Here is a 23,007-nt window from a genome sequence, read left to right on the forward strand (position 1 = left end):
AGGAACCATGAGGTTGCAGGTTCGGTCCCTGCCCTTGCTCAGTGGGTTAACGATCCACCGTTGCCATGAGCTGTGGTGTAGATTGCAGAAGCGCCTCAGATCCCGCATTGCTGTGGCTGTGGCTCTGGCGTAGGCCGGTGGCTACAGCTCCAATTAGACCCCCAGCCTGGGAACCTCCATATGCCACAGAAGCGGCCCAAAGAAATAGCAAAAAGACAAAAAAAAAAAAAAAAGGAAATTAGTTAAGGATCTGGCGTTGCCGTGAGCTGTGGTGTAGATTGCAGAAGCGCCTCAGATCCCGCATTGCTGTGGCTGTGGCTCTGGCGTAGGTTGGTGGCTACAGCTCCAATTCGACCCCTAGCCTGGGAACCTCCATGTGCCATGGGAGTGGCCCAAGAAATGGCAACAAGACAAAAAAAAAAAAAAAAGAAATTAGGTACCTCACTTCCAAATTCTTAAGGTTTCCACTTCTATCTGCTGCAGGAAGCGGGCAAGGCCCCTGTGAGGCCTTAGGGGCAGCTGAACCACACACGTAAGACACACATAAGCAGCCTGGGTGTCTGAATCACTGTGGGGAAGAGTCACCTGACAACCAGGTGCTGCTTCAGACAAATGCGTGACAAATGACCTTCTATGTGAGCCTTGACTTTGTATTTAGGGGTCTGTTTGGTTTTGTTTGTTTGTTGCTTTTTGGGCCACACCTGCAGCATATGGAAGTTACCAGGCTGGGATCAAATCAGAGCTACAGCTGCCGGCCTGCACCACAGTCACAGCAACACCAGATCTGAGCCGCGTCTTCAACCTACACCACAGCTCACGGCAACGCCAGATCCTTAACCCACTGAGCAAGGCCAGGGATCAAACCCTCATCCTCATTGATATTAGCTGGGTTCGTTACTGCAGAGCCATAGCAGGAATTCCTTGATGGTCTATTTGTACAGGATTACCCTAACATATCTACTGGCTTAAAATCTTTTCAATGACTTTTTCTTTCAAGGTAAGCCCAAATTCCAGTAACATCGTTCACGAAGTTCTTTATGACCTAGTCCCTGCCAATCTCTGAAAGTCCTTTCTTGCCATTGCCCACTAATTCTTATGAGCGGTGTGTCCTGAACCACTTGCCAAAATTTTCCATTTCTGGAACTTCAAATATGCTGTTCTGTCTATATGGCACAGCCTCCCTCCCTCCTTCCGTCTTCCTCTGGCTAAAGTCTTATCACTCTTCACTTTTTAAGATTCAACTAAGAGTTTTTAGGCATCTCTACTCCAGCTTTCCACCTGCACACATAAGCATGCACACACGCAGACTCACAACGCTGATTTATAAATCCCTCTGATGAGTTTCTATAACATCTGTGAATACCATAACATCATCAGCTTTAAATTCAAACCTCTAGCGAAGTACTTGACCCATAGAAGATATTCAGTAAAGATTTGTTGAATGGGGAGCCCTGTTGTAGCTCAGCAGTAATGAACCCAACTAGTAACCATGAGGACATGGATTTGATTCCTGGCCTCACTCAGTGAGTTAAGGATCCGGTGCTGCTGTGATCTGTGGCGTAGGTGACAGACGCAGCTTGGATCTGGTGTTTCTGTGGCTGTGGTGTAGGCCGGCAGCTGCAGCTTTGATTTGACCCCTACTCTGGGAACCTCCATATGCCACAGATGCGCCCTCCCCCCAAAAAAAAATATTTGTTGAGTGGATGGATACATAAATGATGGAATGATGAATTCTGGTTTTGTTTCTTTGTTTTTTTCATGGCTACTCCCATGGCATAAGGGAGTTCCTGGGCCAGGCATTGAATCCAAGCTGCAGCTGCAACCTACATTGCAGCTGTGACAACACTGGGTTCTATAACCCACTGTGCTGGGCCTGAGATGAAACTGGCACCTCCAAAGCACTATTGTTGGATTCCTAACCAACTGTACCACAGAGGGAACTCCAAATGATGAATTCTGGCCTCACTTATCTTTAATTTTTTTTTTTTTTTGTCTTTTGTCTTTTTAGGGCCGCACCTATGGCATATGGAGGTTCCCAGGCTAGGGGTCTAATCGGAGCTATAGCTGCCAGCCTACACCACAGCCACAGCAATGCCAGATCCGAGCCATCTGCAACCCACACCACAGCTCACAGCAACACCAGGTCCTTAATCCACTGAGCAAGGCTAGGGATCGAACCCGCAGCCTCATGGTCCCTGGTCGGATTTGTTTCTGCTGTGCCATGACAGGAACGCCAGGCCTCATCTATCTTGGTCTCAAAACCCTCATCTGTAAGATAAAGGGATAAATTATATGATCTCTAAAGACCTTTGCACTTGTAAAATTCTGTCATTGGTATGGAGCATTATGAAGTGATGTTTCAAATGTAGAATTCCTAGAGTGCGTACATCTGCCCCACCCACCTGGTACCTGGGAAATACTATTTTAAGAATTCTTAGAAATTTTATGGTTTTTGTTTTTTTCCTTGACTAAACTGTAAAGGCAGGGATATGTACAGTCTTCTCTTAGGACCTAACATGGATCCTTTTTGAGTAAAATATTGGATCAAGGTTAGATAATTGTTTAGGAAAGATGAAGCCCCTCTCCTGATTCACTTATAAGTCATAAGAAATACTTCATGAATTCATAGTCTATTTTTATAAATATTGGGGAAATCTTTAAGCCTAAGCATTAAGTCATTGCCACCATCAAAAGTCTCTCTATATTTTTCTCATTCATTCCTTTAAAAAAAACATAAAAATTTACCATTTAGCCTTTTTTAGGTGTATAGTTCTGGGACATTAAGTACATCCACCTTATTGTGCCACCATGATCATCCCACCTCCAGAACTTTTTCACCTTCCCAAATTGAAACTCTGTACCCATTAAATAATAACTCTCCATATTCTCCTCCTCCCAGACCCTGGCAACCAGCATTCTGCTTCTGTCTCTATAAATTTGATCACTCGAAGTACCTCATGTAAATGAGATCATACAATACTTGTCCTTTTGTGTCTGGTTTATTTCACTTAGCATTGTACCTTCAAGGTTCATCCTTTCGTAGCATGTGTCAAGTTTTAATTCCTCTGTGAGACTGAATAATAGTCCATTGTACGGCTATACCGCATTTTGCTTATTCGCTCATCCACTGATGAACATTTGGATTGTTTCTACCTTTTGGCTACTGTGAATAAAGCTGCTATGAACATGGGTACATAAATATCTGTGGAATCCCTGCTTTCAATTTTTTGCAATATATACCCAGAAATGGATTTGCTGAATCCTATGGTAACTTTTTTATTTTATTTTATTTTATTTTATTTTATTTTATTTTATTTTATTTTTGTGTATGTGCTTTTTAGAGCTGCACCTGTGGCATATAGAAGTTCTCACGCCAGGGGGTCGAATCACAGTTACAGCTGCCAGCCTACACCACAGCCACAGGAACGCAGAATCCGAGCCACGTCTGCAACCTACATCACAGCTCATTGCAATGCCAGATCCTTAACCCACTGAGCAAGGACAGGGATCGAACCCGCAACCTCATGGTTCCCAGTCAGATTCGTTGCCATTGTGCTACATTGGGAACTCCTCTACGTTTAATATTTTGAGGAACCTCCACTGTCTTCCACAGTAGTTTCACCATTTTACAGTCCCACCATCAATGCACCAGAGTTCCAGTTTCTCCATGTATGCACCAAAGTTTGTTATTTTTTGGTGTGTTTCTTTTTGTCATAATAGCCTTCCTTGTGGGTGTGAAATTATGTCAATTTTATCTGCTTATGTTCTGAGTTATTCAACTTAAGGAACTTGCCCGGAAATTATCCATTTTCTTTGTTTTTTCATGTGATATCTGAAATACTTTAATGATAAATTATTGGTCAATAGCAAATAAATAGTACCAAAAAAAATGAAAGACAGCCTGTGGAATGGGAGAAAATATTTGCAAATAATACAACTGGCAAGGGCCCAATTTCCCAAATGTAAAGACAGCTCACACAACTCAATGTCAAAAAAAAACAAAACAACAACAAAAACCAACCTAATCAAAAAATGGGCAGAAGATCTAAACAGACATTTCTCCAAAGACGACATACAGATGGCTAATTGGCACATGAAACGATGTTCAGCATCTGGATTATTAGAGAAATGCAAATCAAAGCTAAGATAAGGTATCACCTCACAATGGTCAGAATGGCCATCATCAAAAAGTCCACAAATAATAAATACTAAAGAGGGTGTGGAAAAAAAGGAACCCTTCTACACTGTTGATAGGAATGTAAATTGGTGCAGCCACTATGGAAAGCAGTATGGAAGTTCTTTAGAAACTAAAAATATGGAGTTCCTGTCATGGCGCAGTGGAAACCAATTCAACTGGCAACCGTGAGAATGTGGATTCGTTCCTTGGTCTCGCTCAGTGGGTTAAGGATCCGGCGTTGCCGTGAGCTGTGGTGTAGGTTGCAGACTCGGCTCGGATCTGGCATTGCTGTAGCTCCAATCAGACCACTAGCCTGGGAACCTCCATGTGCCATGCATGTGGCCCTAAAAAAGCAAATTAATTAATTAATTAAATTTAATAAATAAAAACTAAAAATCGAACTACCGTATGATCTAGCAATCCCACTGTTGGGCATATTTCCAGAGGGGGAAAAAAAAACAAAAACTCTAATGTGAAAAATGTACATACACACCAATATTCATAGAAGAATTATTCATAATGGTCAAGATGTGGAAGCATCATACATACATACATATATATATAATGAAGAATTACTCATTATAAGAAAAACAGAGAAATATTGCTATTTGCAGCAACATGGAGGGACCTAGAGATTATCATGCTAAGTGAACTAAGTTAGAGAAAGACGAATATCACATGATATCACTTACATGCGGAATCTAAAAATATAATACAAATCCCACTCTGGGCATCTATCCAGAGAAAACCATGACTCAAAAAGACACATGTACTCCGATGTTCATTGCAGCACTATATGTAATAGCCAAGACATGGAAACAACCTAAATGTCTACCGACAGAGGAGTGGATAAAGAAGATGTGGTACATATACACAATGGAATATTACTCAGCCATTAAAAGGAAAGAAATAACAGCATTTGTAGCAACATGGATGAACCTAGAAATCATCATGCTAAGTGAAGTCAGTCAGCCAATGAAACACCAACATCAAATGCTATAACTTACATGTGGAATCTAAAAAAAGGACAAAATGAGCTTCTTTGCAGAACAGATATTGACTCATAGACTTTGAAAAACTCATGGTTTCCAAATGAGACAGGTTTGGGGGGGGGGAGTGGAGGATGCACTGAGGGTTTGGGATGGAAATGCTATAAAATTGGATTGTGATGATTGTTGTACACCTATAAATGTAATAAAATTGAGTAATTAAAAAAAGAAAAAATAAATAAAAATATAATACAAATCAACTTATTTATAAAATAGAATCAGACATAGAAAAGAAATATATGGTTACCAAAGGAGAAAGGGGTGGCAGGATAAATTAGGAGTATGGGATTAACAGATACACACTACTATATATAAAATAAACAACAGGGATTTACTGTTTAGCACAGAGAACTATATTCAATGTCTTATAATAGCCTATAATGGAAAAGAATCTGAAGCTGTACATGTGAAATTAATACAATAAGTCAACTATACATAACTTTTAAAATAAATTAAAAAAAATACTCAGTACACATTTCAAAACTAAGCCTTTGTCAATAAACTTTTTTTAAATTAATAGTTTTCTTGAGCAATTATAGTTACAGGTTTCCCATACACGCCTCACTGCCCCCGCTGCATTTCCCCTGCTTTGTTTTGTTTTGTTTTGTCTTTTTGCCATTTCTTGGGCTGCTCCTGTGGGATATGGAGGTTCCCAGGCTAGGGGTCAAATTGGAGCTGTAACTGCTGGCCTATGCCAGAGCCACAGCCACTTGGGATTGAGCCTCGTCTGCAACCGACACCACAGCTCACAGCAACACTGGATCCTTAACCCACTGAGTGAGGCCAGGGATCAAACCTGCAACCTCATGGTTCCTAGTCGGATTCGTTAACCACTGCACCATGACAGGAACTCCTCCCCTGTTTTTCATCTTGCATTAGTGTGGTATGTTTGTTACAATTACTAAGCCAATATTGACACATTATTACTAAGTTTCATAATTTACATTAAGGTTCATTATTTGTGTTGCACATTCTAGGGGTTTTGATTAATGGGTCCAGCATTACATTATGCTACAGAACATTAGTTTCACTGCCCAAAAAATCCCCTGTGTTCTGCCTCTTCACCCTTGCTCTCCCCAGTATCTGGCGACCACTGATCTTTTCACAGCTTCTTTTTTACTGTTTCCAGACTATCATATAGTTTGAATCACACAGTATGTAGCCTTTTCAAATTGGCTTCTTTCACTTAGTAATATGCATTTAAGTCTCCTCCATATCTTCTCCTGGCTTGATTGCTTATTTTTTCTTATCGTGACTTATAGGCCATGGGATGGATGGATGTACCACATTCTGTTTATCCCTTCACCTACTAAATAAGATTTTGGTTGCTTACAAGTTTGTTATTTGCCTTCCAATTTTTTATTTGTTCAAATATTTTAATTATAAATATTAAATTTATAATGTGACCACATAAACCATATATGTATATAATTTCATATTTACTTCTGTTTTCTTCTATATTTCTGTAGCTATATACATTTTTTAATTGCGGCAAAATATACATAACAAATCTTAATCATTTCTGTGGCTGTTTTTGAAATGAAGGTCTTTGTGAAGGTGTAAATTATTACACTGAAAATTCTTATTTTTAGTAATCACTTCATAATGTGTACATTATCAAATCATTATGTTGTACATCTTTAAATGTGATATGTCAGATCTCAATAAACGTGAAAAAATTTTATTTTAGGGAGTTAACTGCATCAATTCCATTCATTTAGAAGATAATGGTTAAGCATTTGCCCTGATAAGTGATGGTAAAAGTTTAGATAAGAGATATTCTTACAATCTAGTAGGGGAGACAAACTACTCCAGGATTATGTGACAAATGCAATGATACAGGTACACAGAGTATACCTAGGTACATTCATTCATCACATAGTTTACAGACTACTGGACCTCAGATACTCAATAGGGAACTAAACTACTATAATGGTCTTTTTTATTATGAGAGAGAGAAAAAGCAAGGTGACCATCAAACAGAAGATACAGATCAAGTATTGGGTGATAAGTATCATAATAGAAAAAGAATGGGCTGCCGTGGGAACATGGAGAATATCCATCTAAATCAAATCCAAGTGGCATTTTTTCCTCCCTAGCTGCCTGAGGATCAACCGCTGTCATGAATGACAGTGTTACTATCCACCCAGACCAGGAAGTTCATGACCAAATGACCACTTCAGCAGAAACAAATGGTGGCTGATGTCCCTCAGCCTGGGCACACAACAGTACCTAAGACAAAATGTACAAGACCACACCAGAAGTCATCTTTGCAGTTGGACTCAGAACCCATTTTGCTGGTGACAATAGAGCTGATTCCTTAGTTTATAACCCTCCCCACAAACGAACCCAGATATAGATTTGCAAGACATGGCCTGTGTGAGAAGAAGCATACCTCAAGAAAACAGCAAAAATTTCTGGTGGTGGCTCCGCAGGTTAAGAACCCGACATGGTGTCTGTGAGGATGGGGGCTCCATCCCTGGCCTCGCTCAGTAGGTTAAGGATCCAGCATTGCGGCAAGCTGCTGTGTAGGTTGCAAATGAGGCTGGGATCTGGTGTTGCCGTGGCTGTGGTGTAGACCAGCTGGAGCTCCTGTTCAACCCCTAGCCCAGGAAATTTCATAAGCTTCAGGTGAGGCCCTAAAAAGAAAAAAGAAGAAAACAGCAAAAGGGGTGATCTCTTGTGGCATCGTGGGTTAAGGATCCAGCACTGTCACTGTAGCAGCTTGGGTCACTGTTGTGGCGCAGGTTTGATCCCTGAGGGTGTGGCAGGAAAAAAAAAAAAGGAATGCAAGAACACAATGAAAAGAAGTCAGGGGACTGCAAAGGCCCATGTTGGTGCTGGCAGAAATTGAGCTGGAGATTGGACAACAAATGGAGTAAATATTCTACCACGACTTCTTCTGCCACAATCGTGAAGATTTTTCACAAGAAAATTAATAAATTTTAAATTTAAAAATAAATAAAAATCAAACTGGTGAGTCAGAAATCTTTCCAGGAGTTTCCCTCGTGGCTCAGCCTAAAGAATCTGACTAGTATCCACGAGGATTTGGGTTCGATCCCTGGCCTCACTCAGTGGGCTAAAGATCCGGCATTGCCATGAGCTGTGGGGTAGGTCACAGAGGCAGCTTGGATCTTGCATTGCTGTGGCTGTGGTGCAGGCTGGCGACTACAGCTCTGATTCAACCGCTAGCTTGGGAACCTCCATATGCCACAGGTGCAGCCCTAAAAAAGATTTAAAAAGAAAGAAAGAAAGAAAGAAAAAGAGGAAGAAAGTCTTTCCAGAGGAGGTACTGACGAACCCATGAGCTTGTTGAAGGGGGAGAACACATCCCGGTGCAGAGAGCACACTCGCCGAGGCACAGGGGCGGGAGCAGTCAACATGCTGACAGCGGATTGAAAGCTGTTTGTTATGGCTGCAGGGAGGGGGCTCCGTGTAGTTAAGGGATGAGAAATGAAGCTAAAAATGTGGGCAGGAGCCAGAACTTAGTGTCTTTCATGCTAAATCATAGCATCACTTCCTGAATAATAAGTGTATGTGAACTTCCTTTCACATAAAAGTAAGAGTAATGTTTATCAGACATTTATTATGCGTCAGTATCTGTTCAAAGTGCTTTATATGTATTAACTCATTTAATCATCGCAATAATCCAGACAACTGATACTATTATTATGGCTTATCTTACATGAGAGGAAACCGAGGGGCAGAAAAGGGAAAGAACGCGTCCCCAGTTACACAGGTGTAGTAACCTCAGGCAAACTCCATGGGTCAAACACTTAACCACTTTGCCTCTCACTAATATGCGATAACTTCAAATATTTAAAATATTAACCTTTTTCAACGGTATTTAGAAGCTGTAGACTCTGTACAATATTTTTATTTATTTATTTATTTATTTATTTATTTATTTTAGGGCCGCACCCGTGGCATAAGGAGATTCCCAGGCTAAGGGTCTAATCGGAGCTACGGCTGCTGGCCTATACCACAGCCACAGCAACCCAGATCCAAGCTGAGTCTGTGACCTACACCAGAGCTCATGGCAATGCCGGATCCTTGAACCACTGAGCGAGACCAGGGATCAAACCTGCAACCTTACGGTTCCTAGTCGGATTCATTTCCATGTCACCACGACGGAAACTCCTTCTGTACAATATGTCTATTTATTCTTATTCCAGACAATGCTCCTTTATACTTTTTTTTCTTTCTTTTTTTTTTGTCCTTTTAGGGCCACACCCATGGCACATGGAAGTTCCCAGGCTAGGGGTCGAATCGGAGCCACAGCTGCCATCCTACACCACAGCTCACAGCAATGCCAGATCCTCGCTGAGTGAGGCCGGGGATTGAACCTGTGTCCTCATGAATACTAGCCAGATTCATTTCCACTGAACCATGACAGGAACTCCTTATGTTTTCATATCTGAAGGCAGTCCATAGCTTCACTCTATCCTTCTTCAGTTTTTCTTTTTCTTGTAACTCACCTATTTGTTCTTCAAATGAGTTTACACAATAATTATATTGAATTAAAATTTGGGATTAGAGGACTTGGGTTAAAAGTGCATTAAATGTATAAATTAAATTGGCAGTTATTCAGTGCTTCCACTCAGAAAGTAGTATATGTGTCTTCATCCTTTTAAAAAATTTATTAGTATATGTTTATAAAATAGGTATCATTTTATAAGATTATTCTTATGTGTTATAATTTTTGTGGAAGTGTAATATTATGTTTTCTAATTCTTTATTGTTGGCAGGTAAGAATGCCACTTATTTATACCTAAGATTATTTTCCTGAAACATGAAAAATAAAATTGCCACACAAAAACTATAAAAATAGAAAAGACATATTTTGTTCAATAATGTTCAACACATTCAGAAAAGATTTGGATCAATATGAAAGGCTGCAAAGAAAATAAGGCATTTTATTCATTGTTGATATGTGTTTAAGTTGAACATTCCAACTATTGTCACTGATGCATTTCCAGCTCATTTTTCCAATAATAAGAGAGAAGGAAACGTGTTGGTGAGTGTAACAGAACCACCTCCCTCAAATTACGTTGCTCTCCATGACCCATCCTAAGTCTCACAGTTCAAGCTAATCATTGACAGAGCTTTACAATCACAAGCTTTTTTACTGAAGCGTTGATAAGACAGTCGAGCAGTCAGTGGCAAATGAAGCCAGGCTGTGCGGCATGATCTCCAGGGAATGAATGGATTTTCTTCAGCACCGATGAAAGAAACATACACTATAGGAAAACAATGTCCAGCGGGGGACTGCAAAGATCTGTCATCCTGTCAGCGTTTATTCTCCTACGAGCTGTTACTGGATTCTCTGGAGACGGAAGAGCTATATGGTCTAAAAATCCTAATTTTAGTCCGGTAAATGAAAGTCAGCTGTTTCTCTATGACACTTTTCCTAAAAACTTTTTCTGGGGCGTTGGAACTGGAGCATTTCAGGTGGAGGGAAATTGGAAGACAGATGGAAAAGGACCCTCTATATGGGATTATTTCATCCACACACACCTTAAAAATGTCAACAGCATGAATAGTTCCAGTGACAGTTACATTTTTCTGGAAAAAGACCTTTCGGCCCTGGATTTTATAGGCGTTTCTTTTTATCAGTTTTCAATTTCCTGGCCAAGGCTTTTCCCCGATGGAATAGTATCAGTTGCCAACGCCAAAGGTCTCCAGTACTATAATACTCTTCTCAACGCTCTAGTGCTTAGAAACATCGAACCTATAGTCACTTTATACCATTGGGATTTGCCTTTGGCGCTCCAAGAAAAATATGGGGGGTGGAAAAATGAAACCGTAATAGATATATTCAATGACTATGCCACATACTGCTTCCAGACATTTGGGGACCGTGTCAAATATTGGATTACAATTCACAACCCATATCTTGTTGCTTGGCATGGGTATGGGACAGGTATCCACGCCCCGGGAGAGAAGGGAAATTTAGCAGCTGTCTACACCGTGGGACACAACCTGATCAAGGTACTGTACAGCTAACTTAATATTATAGCTTCCGAATATACAGAGCAAGAGTATAAAAGAAACTCTAAGAAATGTATCTTCCACTTAAATAACTTTTTATTAAAACTAGCTCAACTAATTTTAATCTAATTCACAAGTTCTCAAATTTCTTACTCAGTATGTGTTTTATGTATCTAATCTATTATTAATGTATTAGTCCAATTATTTTCCTTAAATGTTGCATTTTTTAAATTATTTAACTATTTAAAAATCTACAGTTATACAACAGAGCATGAGAATAATGAGTTAACTTTCATTCTATGGAAAACTAGTCCTTTATAAATTTCAACATTGTACCCTTTTCTGACCACATGCAGCCATTACAGAATTTTATGTTAGGGAATGACCATTTCAAACATGTTTTTGTTGTTAATATTGCTATTCTTAGTGATTCTTAGCAATAAGCTAAGTAAATATCAGCTGACTGATACATATGAACTGCAGGTATTGAAATAAATGTATTTCATCATTTGATTTGTGTTAAATGGCAGGAAAGATGAGATCAGTTGTTCTAGGAGTTACAATTAAATTAGTAATATAAAAACTGGGAAGAATATGCTCTACTAAGTGTTCTAAAGCAATATATTTCAAAAGCTAGAGTGTATGTTGGGAAATGCTGAAGTGATTAAGACAGCCATGAAAATGTAAGCAAAATAATAGCTAATATTTATTGAGTGCTTACTATGGACGACAGACTACATTAAGCACGTTCTATCCATTATCCCTTTTAATCCTCATGATAACCTTATGAACTTGGTCCTATTATTATCCCCAGTTTAAAGATGAGGAAACTGAAGCTTAGCAAGATTAAATAACTTGACCAAGGTCACAGAGTAAAATGAGCAGTTGTGAACATGAAATTTATAAATTATGACATTATTAAACACTGACTGTCCCTATTAAGAAAAGAGCAATCTTTAAGGAATTTTCAAGAGATTTCATCTCACATTGAGGTGAATATCTAGAATCAGGCTTCACTTTATGAGCTAAATAGTTTACTTGTAAGAAATAAATTACTCTGGACACCTGTTAACATTTTGAAAATGAAAAAAACTTTATTGAAGTAATTTTATTTTTTAATAATCAAATGTTAAATATATAGAAATAGAAAAATTTATAGGGACACAAAGTTATTCTATGTCAAATATGTACAGACAAAAATATCTATTAAGCCTTATTTTCTTTTTGAATATCTTCTGGATTATTATATATGTGCATTGTACTATGGTTCAGTCACATCTGCCCTTGCAGTTAACAGATTGCATTATGATCTCAAGGTTATTTACATATCTTTGAATAGAGTTGTATATAGAACAATTTATTAATGTGTGGATAGACTGTGATTTGACAAACAGACCTCAAAGAGGAGAAAGTTTATAGCTATTAACTATGAAGATAAGGCATATATATTTTAGAAAAATATTCCTTTTATTCAGTTCTTTTAGTTATTAAAACACATGCTGATGTAAATTGAGAAACATCAGATTGTACCAAAAGATGTAAAGTGAAAAATAAAATTTCTCCTTTCCTCTCTACCTAATAATCTCAGTCTCAAGGAAACTACTGTTAGTAGTATCTTATACAGTCTTATGTAGTTTTCTGTGCAAATGCATGCTCGTGTATGCTTATTTAGACTTTTATATTTAAAAAACGTTCTAAATTGTTGAAAATTTTTCAGTTACCTGGAAAAATGTTAACGATTAGAATTTTCATGAAGACCTGCTGTATAGCACTGGGACCTATATCCATTCTCTTAGGATGGAGCATGATGGAGGATAATGTGAGAAAAAAGAATGCATATGTGTGTGTGTGTGTGTGTGTGTGTCTGTGTGTGTGTGTGTCTGTGTTTGTGTGTCTGTGTGTCTGTGTGTGATTGGGTCACTTTGCTGTATAGTAGAAAATAGACAGAACACTGTAAACCAGCTATAATGGAAAAAAATAAAAGTCATTAATAAAAAAAGAATTTTCATGAAGAATATGTTTTAGTGGATAAATTAAAGCCTTGAAAACTGGCTGATAAGAATACATAGGAAAAATCTGTAACTAACAAATAGATAGTGCTTCCAAACTTATCCCAGCAAATACTATGTTTTCAAATGCTTTTTTTCCTCTAATTTGAGATAAACTCTGACTTTAACACAAAATTAGCACTCTCTGATAGTAAGATAAATTTTATTATTTTATATTGATGGATTGTATTTTTAAATTATTATGTTTTCCAAGTAGTTTCTTCCACCCCCTTAAAGTTTCTAAATCACTAATCTCCATAAGGAGTATAATGGGTCCCTGAAACCAGTCAGAAAATGAAATATGCCGTATAACCCAATGCCTTATAGCACCAGACAGAAATCTTGCAATAGTTTGGCAGCCTGAGGCGAACTCGATTTTTCTTACTTGTCCCTTGCTGTCCTTCCTTTAACATAGAAAAGATTAATTTGATACTTTATGTTGCAATGAAGTATTTCTTCCTTATTGTGCCACCTTGTGATCTAGAAGAAGCATTCTTTAGGATTTGTTTTTTGTCCAAGAACATTGGTTGAGTTAAAAAAAAAAAAAAGACTGATATAAAACTAAATTCATGGGGGGTGGTTTATAGACCACTTTATTCCCCAATCCTCAAATATTGAAAAAATTTCACAGTGGCTATTGCAGCCTTTCTAGTTCCAGGATAATGTTGAAGACTCCATCTCAGTCTGAAATGTCCTGGTTTGCAGGAAACCTGAATGGTCTAGCCAGTCCTGAGACTGACCTGGAATCTAGATTCCACTTTATTGCAGATCTGGTGATTACCTTAAAGCAAGCGTAAGTCTCAGGTAAAATTTCACCATAATCACACCTACTAATGGATGCTTTACTCTGAGGTAGTCACAATATTTAGGACAAAAAGAGGGTTCCTTTTTTTTTTTTCCTTCACCATCTCTAAGCACTGTAATCATAACTTTAAATATTATCTATAATTTTTCCAACAACTTTGCCAGGTACCTATTGTTATCTCCATTTACAGAGTGATATTTCTACCAAGCATGATGTTACTCCCTGGAATAAAATCCATTAGTTTCTCAAAGCTTTAGGGATAAAGTCCCAAGTTTTCACCAATATCTTCAAGACACAGCCCCCAGCCTTCATTGCCTCCTTCCTGGCCATTCTCCTTTCTCCACCACTATTGCACTCCTTGCACCCCGCACACCATTATAATGAACTGCTAGGACTATCTTGATGTCTCCTGTCCATTTCTTCTTTCAGGTTCACTTCATTTTCTCCTTTGTAAAGGAAAGAGTCCTCTCTCCCAAGTTCAGTTTTTAAAATCCCAGAGACAGACTCCAACCTGTTTGACCTATGCACTCAAGCCTCCAATCAGTAAGCCCCACGTTTTCACATTAGTAAAATCATAAAATCAGTAGTGGTATCTTGTTTTCACTCTATTTTTAAATCGATAAATACATATAACTTAAATGTATAGACTCTGTCCCCACCCCTCCTTAAAATGAAATATCTGAGAGCCTTAGAGTAAACATGCAGAGAGGTCGGGGCACGCATTTACTCATAAGATGGTAACTCATGCAGTTTATTATTCGACTAAATACTGTCAGCTTTCATGAGAGTTTTAACTACTTCATGGTTTTAAATTATCTTTCAAGATAGGTACTGTTTACATAGTACCAGGATTTCTCGGCCTGGGCACTATTGACATATTGGGCCAAATAATTCATTCTTGTGGTGAGCTCTCCTGTGCCTCATAGAACATTTAGCACCATGCCTGGCCTCTACCCCGTAGGTGACAGTAGCACCCTTGTCCCCAGGGTCACAACAACAAAAATTGTCTCCAGACATTGCCAATGTTCCCAGATAGGCGAGCAAAATTTCTCCCCTTCCCTCCTTTGAAAACCACTGACTTAAACCCAACTGATTAAAGACATGAAGCATAAAGAACAAGGACTTTGAAATAGAAATCAGTACAAGAGACACAAAATTGCCTCAGGGAGAGTTTCACCAGACCTGTAAGTTGGCATAAGCAAATGCTAACTTAAAGCTTCTCAGGGAGTTCCCACTGTGGCTCAGCGGAAAGGAATCTGACTAGTATCCTTGAGGATGCAGGTTTGATCCCTGGCCTTGCTCAGTGGGTTAAGGATTCGGCTTTGCCATGAGCTGGGGTGTAGGTCACAGACGAGGTTCGGATCCCATGTTGCTGTGGCTGTGGTGTAGGCTGGTAGCTGTAGATCTAATTCGACCCCTAGCCTGGGAACCTCCATATGTCATGGGTGCAGCTCTACAAAAACAAAGACAAAAAAAAAAAAAAAAAAAAAAAAGCATCTCAGGATATTTCTAGAGAACAAACAATGCTTTAAACAATGTTAAATGAGGAGGTAACATTGATGATTGTACCTAGTTTGTTTTTTTTGCACTTTGGGAATAAAAACTATTCCTACTAGTTTTGTGTTATCTGTAAAACACTTTATTTTTTATTTTTTTTCTTTTTTTAGGACCACAGCCGAGGTATATGGAGGTTCCCAGGCTAGGGGCCTAATCGAAGCTGTAGCCGCCGGCCTACGCCAGAGCCGGAACCGAGCTGCGTCTGTGACCTACACCACAGCTCATGGCAACGCCAGATCCTTAACCCACTGAGTGAGGCCAGGGATGGAACCCATAGCCTCATGGTTCCTAGTCAGATTAGTTTCAGCTGCACCACGACAGGAACTCCTATTTGTAAAACACTTTAAAAAGTTACCCTGGGGAGTTCCCGTCGTGGCGCAGTGGTTAACGAAACCGACTAGGAACCATGAGGCTGCGGGTTAAGGATCCGGCGTTGCCGTGAGCTGTGGTGTAGGTTGCAGACGCGGCTCGGATCCCGCGTTGCTGTGGCTCTGGCATAGGCTGGTGGCTACAGCTCCGATTGGACCCCTAGCCTGGGAACCTCCATATGCCGTGGGAGCGGCCCAAAGAAATAGCAAAAAGACAAAAAAAAAAAAAGTTACCCTGATATTTCTTTTATGGAGATTTTTATAAACAAAACACTAAACCTACTTTGTGAAAGCTTATATTTTCTTTTAAGTACAAAATTCAAGAATTCAAACAAAATGTTATAGAAGCAATATTTATCCATTTTGATACCATAATATTGTGTTTCACAAAGTTTGCGTATTTTGTGCATCACTTTGTGGTGGCTTTTTTTGCTGGCTTTTTGGTTTATATATCCAAGTACCACAAGCACTATTATTTATTAAAATATTTTTCTTTAAAATATTTATTTTGAAAGGAAATTTTAGGAGTTCCCTTGTGGCCTAGCAGTTAAGGATCTGGTGCAGGTTCAAACCCTGGCCTGGGAATTTCCACATGCCGCAAGTGGGAATAAAAATAAGGGGGAATTTTATATCCTATTACACATGAAAGACCAATATTTTCTAATATCCTTAAAATAAATATGTAAATTGAAAATTAATAAAAAGGTTCATCTTTGTTATGCTCAATGTCATATCCCATACAAAAAGAGGTAGATGTACCAGCCTTGGAAAAACACCACTGAATATATAAATTTTAGTCTTCATTTTAGTATGTATTCAGTCCTAAAAGCAACACAGTATGTCATTTAAAGTGTCATAGCGGAGTTCCCGTCGTGGCTCAGTGGTTAACAAATCCGACTAGGAACCATGACGTTGCTGGTTTGATCCCTGGCCTTGCTCAGTGGGTTAAGGATCTGCATTGCCATGAGTTGTGGTGTAGGTCGCAGACGCGGCTCAGATCTATGTTGCCGTGGCTCTGGCATAGACTGGCAGCTACAGCTCCGATTAGACCCCTAGTCTGGGAACCTCCATATGCCTCAGGAGCGGCACAAGGAATGAATGGCAAAAAGACAAAAATAAATAAATAAATAAAAATAAAGTGTCATAGAATGCTTTTTCTCATGTAGTTAAAATAATTGTAATAATGTAAAAATTTTTATTAAGTGGGAAATGCCAACATTTATGTTTATGTATATTGTTTTAAATATTCATAATTTATCATCTAAATATTTAAATTTGTTTGAAAGAAACTTTTCAATACAATCTTCAGTGAAACAGACATATAAAATAAAATATAGGTCAACATTTTCTACATCACACACAAATGATGAAATAACTTTTTAAATTCCTCAGGGGCTCAAGAGATTGCTTAATACTGTGAAAGAGGCTTTCAGGACAAGAAATGTTAGGAAACTCTACTCTAGGTCAAGGCCTCACCAATTTGTTCCTGAGCCTGGACTAAGCCTTGATTTATTCCCTATTTTTCCTCCTCTTTGAGGAACTTTGTCTTAGCATTTATTGGCGTCATTCCCTCAGGTCACACAAGGCTGCATATGTATTAGGTATTCAATAAATAATTCAATTGATTATTTTCTATTTAAGGAAGATCTGCCTTGTCCCAGAAAGGATTTAAAATTGCAATTGAATAAAAGTGCACTGCAGACACACACACACACACACACACACACACACACACACACACACACACACACACACACACACACACACCCCAACCCAGATTCTGGCATAAACATACAGTCTTTTCAGAACATGCAAATCAGTTGTGTAGATCTGCTTCTACTAAAAATTTTACTTTAAAGCCCATCTCAAAACAAGGTGAAGAATGTTGACGACTCTTAAAGCTAAGTGGTGTGTTTTGAGGGGTTATTATACTCTTCTTTCTATTTTTATGCGTTGTCACAATTTTCACAGTTAAAAGTAAAAAACATATAAAACAAGAAAGAATACTTTGTATTTTAAAAGGAAAAGCAAACAATCATCTTTATTATAGTACATTTCTTAAGGCCTCTGTCAAAATTCTTAACCAACATTTAATGCTAAAACTGGAAAAACAGCCGTGAAAAAGCCACCATTCACATGATTTATAGCTAAGCCTTCTTTGGCAACAGATGACTGCAACTGCTTTCTTGAACAAGAAGCCTGCAGTGTTTCACAGGCACATTTAAATAGATTAAAAGTCATTTTTAAACCTCTTTGGCCCAACCCCCACCAATATCTTGAAGACTAAGTATAATATTTTAAAATGGAGTTTCTAGCAGGAGCCTTTTTTAGCTTGTCTTGGTTAGAGAGAAGAAAAATCTTCAAGGATCATCTGAAATTTTTTTTTCCATGAAAACAAAAATGAAGGAATTTTTGAAAAACTCCTTTATTAAAGTGGGGTTGCAAGACAATAACATACCAAAATTAATTTTTGCTAAATCTTGTAGCCAAAAACTAGCCCAAGCTTCTCCATCAGTAAGGTTAAAAAAAAAAAAAAAAACCTTACTTGCTACCTTCCACCACTTCCTCTCCAACACCCAAACAAACAAAACAGAACCCAGAAATGGGGAGAATAAGGAACAGAGATTGGTCTTGATTCTTAAAGTAGAGGATTGAGAAAATTATTACAGGTAACTTTTTGACTTTCAATCATACTATTCTTAATAACTATTATTATGAGAAGAATATTTTACTGCACACCTATTGTAGTGTCAGAAACTGTACTAGGTACTTTCCATATGTTATCTCATTTAATTCTCACATCAACCCTTCCAGGTAGGTATTTAGGGCCACACCCACGGCACATGGAGGCTCCCAGGTTAGGGGTCCAGCTGGAGCTACAGCTTCAAGCCTACACCACAGTCACAGTAACGCTGGATCCGAGCTGTGTCTGCAACCTACACCACAGCTCTTGGCAATGCTGGATCCTTAACCCACTGAACAAGGCCAGGGATTGAACCTGAGTCCTCATGTATACTAGTCAGGTTCGTTAACCACTGAGCCACCACAGGAACTCCCAGGTAGATATTCTTATAGGCATTTTACAGTTGATGGAACTGAAACTCAGATAAATTTGCCGGCGGTTGCACAGCTGTACAGGTGTTTTTTTACTCATAATAAGTATCAGACCCAAAATTTAAATTTCATCTGTCTGAATCCAAGCTAGCAATTTTTATCGACATGAATCAGCTACCCAGCCTCAGTGAAAAAGAACAATTTACAGCCTAGAACCCCATGGCAGCCACTTTTGTTGATGCTAACTCAATTGATATTTGACTTCATTTTGCCTATTTAAAGACCAAAGCAGAGAGTTCCCTTGTGGTGTAGTGGGTTAAGGATCTGGCATTGCCACTGCAATAGCTCATATTGCTGCTGTGGTGAGGATTTGATCCCTGGCCTGGGAATTTCCACATGCCACAGGTTGACCAAAAAAAAAAAAAAAAAAAAAGGGCCAAAACAATCTATCTACATGATTTCTTTGTCCACAAAATCTATGAATAATTTATCCCTAGCTCATACACTAACCATGAGGTTTTCCATTTATCTCCATAATTTTAAATTGTATTTGCTCAAAACTTTAGTGTCCCAGAGTTCCCATGTGGCTCAGAGGGTTAAGGATCCAACATTGTCACTTCTGTGACACAGGTTTGATCCCTGTCCCAGGAACTTTCGTATGCTGTGAGCACAGCAAAACAAAACAAAACACAACAACAACAAAAAACCCACTTTAAAAAAAAAAAACCCTACTTTGTCTCATTAAAGTGCTCTTAAATTACATACACATGCTTTTGGCAATACCATCTAAAGTTTTAAAATGTGGAGTTCTCAACGTGGCTCAGGGGAAATGAACCTGACTAGTATCCATGAGGACTCAGGTTCAATCCCTGGCCTTGCTCAGTGGGTTAAGGATCCAGTGCTGCCATGAGCTGTGGTGTAGGTTCCAGACCCAGCTCAGATCCAGCGTTGCTGTGGCTGTGGTTGTGGCTGTGGCTGTGGTGTAGGCCCGCAGCTACAGCTCCAAATCTGGAAACCTCCATATGCGGTAGGTGTGACCCCTAGAAAGACAATCAATCAAACAGTTTTAAAATGTTAACATATTTATTCATTTAATTATTTGATGCCTAGAACCTATATTCTAATCCCCAACTCATCTTCATGAGGACCTAAGATACTTCTACACCTTCATGTAGGAAGGAGTTCCTTCATGGCTCAGTGGGTTAAGGATCCAGCACTGTTCATGCTATAGCTCTGGTTACAGCTGTGGTGTAGGTTTGATCTCTGGCCTAGGAATTTCTGCCTGCCATGAGTGTGGCCTAAAATTTTTAAAAAATTTTTTACATGTAGGACATAATGATTGAGTGAGTTAAAACCAGTATTTTTATAGGTGATTCTAACCAAATTTGGGGGGGAAAAAACCAACTTTTGGATAAGAATTGCCAAAGACAATTTCAATAACCAGAACACCAGCGTTACACAGAAGAGTCATGTAAAAAACTATTTGTAGAGGACAGTTGGTATTCTAAAATCTTCACGAGAGCAGTATTTACCCTTTCTAATCATTAAGTAGAAAAAGTTATGCTTCAGTGAATGATTAACAAGTTTAAATAAACATAATTATAAATGTTCAGAAAATAACATTGTGATCATATTTAAACAGCTTGATTTGATATGAACACTCTCATACATGGAAAATTAGGCCCAACTGGAGATCAGAAAATATTCTAAGTAATGGAAACAGTTCTAGATATGAACTGAAACTTTACACTAGCTTATAATACACATATCATTTAATTGCATATAAAAAATCCTACTGAGAAAACTCAACATTAGAAAATAGTCTATGTTAAAAGAAAAAGGAGTAAATAAAATTGAACGCTAACAATGATTCTGTTGCTGAAGAGTGGTAGGGATGCTGAGAATAGATTAGAACCTTCTAACTTACTAACTAGTAAAGAGTGAATCACAGAAGTGATTAAAGTGATTCCTGGGTGATGGAGCAGTGCTACTTGAAGATTGTTTGGGGGAGTTTTGAGGCTGGCGAAAACCAGGATATTTTAGTGTTTGGAGGACTCCATTGGGCTAGTTCTTTATACTATCATATCTTGAACAGAGATTATGTGCCTGAGTCTTAAAAAAGGGCTGGGTTAACTGTTAAATCTGTTCTTCCAAGTTAATTGTGTGTGTATTGTATGCCTCCTTTTACCTTTGAATATCAACATATTATTCTGGAGTAAAAAGAAAAAAAAACATTCAATATAAAATGAAATCCAGAATAACTGAACTTTTTAAGTTTCTTTTTTTTTTTTCCTTTGATACTTTTGGAACTTTGGAGAAAGCAAAATGATAGCACAGAGCTATTGAATCCACCGACAGAAACCATCTGTTTCAACCAATTCTCTGACATTTTATTTTATTTTATTTTATTATTATTTTTTTGTCTTTTTTTTTTTTTTTTTTTTTTTTTTGCTATTTCTTGGGCCGCTCCCGCAGCATATGGAGGTTCCCAGGCTAGGGGTTGAATCAGAGCTGCAGCCACCGGCCTACGCCAGAGCCACAGCAACTTGGGATCCGAGCCGCGTCTGCAACCTACACCACAGCTCACGGCAACGCCGGATCGTTAACCCACTGAGCAAGCCCAGGGATCGAACCCACAACCTCATGGTTTCTAGTCGGATTCGTTAACCACTGAGCCACGACGGAAACTCCTGACATTTTAAAATTTCCAAAACAATGCGTTTTCACTGCAAAACATTCAAACAATATAGAAAAACATAAAGTTAAAAATGAAAGGTCTCTTTTCTTTCCTTCTAATCCCATACCCCAAAAGTAACAACTGCTAGCGGTTTGTTCAATGTCCAAATATTTTTCTACGTACATATAAGTATGTACATATATTCGTATTTTATACATACTTTGAGTCATATAAGTACATTAAGCTGTAATTATTTCTGATTAGTTGAAATGTCAAAGTATACTGGTTTTCTTCTACTTATTTCTGTACTTCTCTCTCTTATTGGGGGTCATAGGTCATCTGAAGGCAGGAACCATCTTGTTAATATTTGTTCTAAACGCCTAACCAAGGTGCCTTGTATTTGTTAAATAAGTGTTTGGAGACTTACATTTAAGCAATTAATCAACATAAATGAATGAAGAGTGACAAAAAGGATAAAATAATAGCCATAGGTTGAAAGAAAGAGATAAGTAAAAATGATTTCTCTAAACTTGCTTTTGATGATATGTATAATTTTCTATAAGGGGAAAAAATTCAGCAGAACAGAGGTAATGCTGATGAATTCCCTGCTTGACTGGGGACTGAGGTGGTGCCCCAGTGAGTGAGGCTGGACGAAGGGCAATAAAAACCATGACTCTCAGATTGTCTCTTAGCATGTTCCTAGCACCCACACACCGTCACATAGCTTCCTCAGTGTACTGGCCCTTGTTTTTTTGTTTTTTGTTTTTTTGGTTTTGTTTTTTGTTTTTTTTTGTCTTTTTGCCATTTCTGGGGCCGCTCCCCCAGCATATGGAGGTTCCCAGGCTAGGGGTCAAATCTGAGCTGTAGCCGCTGGCCTACACCAGAGCCACAGCAACGTGGGATCTGAGCCCCCTCTGCAATCTACGCCACAGCTCATGGCAACGATGTATATCCTTAACCCACTGAGCAAGCCCAGGGATCAAACCCACAACCTCATTGTTCCTAGTCAGATTCCTTAACCACTGAGCCACGACGGAAACTCCTGCCCTTGTTTTTGTGCCATGTCTCTTACATGTCCCTTGCATTTGCACAGCCTGTTCAATCACCTTTGGTCTCAGATGTAAAAGCATGCTTTAAAACTTTTTTTAAAAAAAAATATAATTTCAAGGAGTTTCCATTGTGGTGCAGTGGAAATGAACCTGACTAGTATCAGTGAGGATGAGGGTTTGATCACTGGCCTTGCTCAGTGGGTTAAAGATCTGGCATTGCTGGGAGCTGTGG

The 23,007-nt window shown here is 38.7% G+C and overlaps 1 protein-coding gene and 1 pseudogene across 2 annotated transcripts in view; both read left to right on the top strand.

Moving 5' to 3' along the window:
- The first annotated feature begins 7,352 nt into the window (after positions 1–7,352).
- On the top strand, positions 7,353–8,080 carry LOC146400392 (small ribosomal subunit protein eS24 pseudogene; annotated as a pseudogene).
- A 2,284-nt stretch (positions 8,081–10,364) lies between these two features.
- KLB (klotho beta) overlaps positions 10,365–23,007 on the top strand; it is a 37,923-nt gene continuing 25,280 nt past the window's right edge. For both annotated transcript variants that reach the window (XM_084971762.1, XM_084971763.1), the window contains exon 1: positions 10,365–11,217. In XM_084971762.1, coding sequence (XP_084827888.1) covers positions 10,480–11,217 — 738 coding nt within the window. In that variant the 5' untranslated portion in view covers positions 10,365–10,479. The remainder of the gene's footprint in view (positions 11,218–23,007) is intronic.

Source organism: Sus scrofa, chromosome 8 (assembly GCF_054392235.1).
Source record: "Sus scrofa isolate SSC_HxYL_T2T_F1_AM1 chromosome 8, Sscrofa_HxYL_maternal_Yorkshire_Landrace_v2.0, whole genome shotgun sequence".
Taxonomy (NCBI): domain Eukaryota; kingdom Metazoa; phylum Chordata; class Mammalia; order Artiodactyla; family Suidae; genus Sus; species Sus scrofa.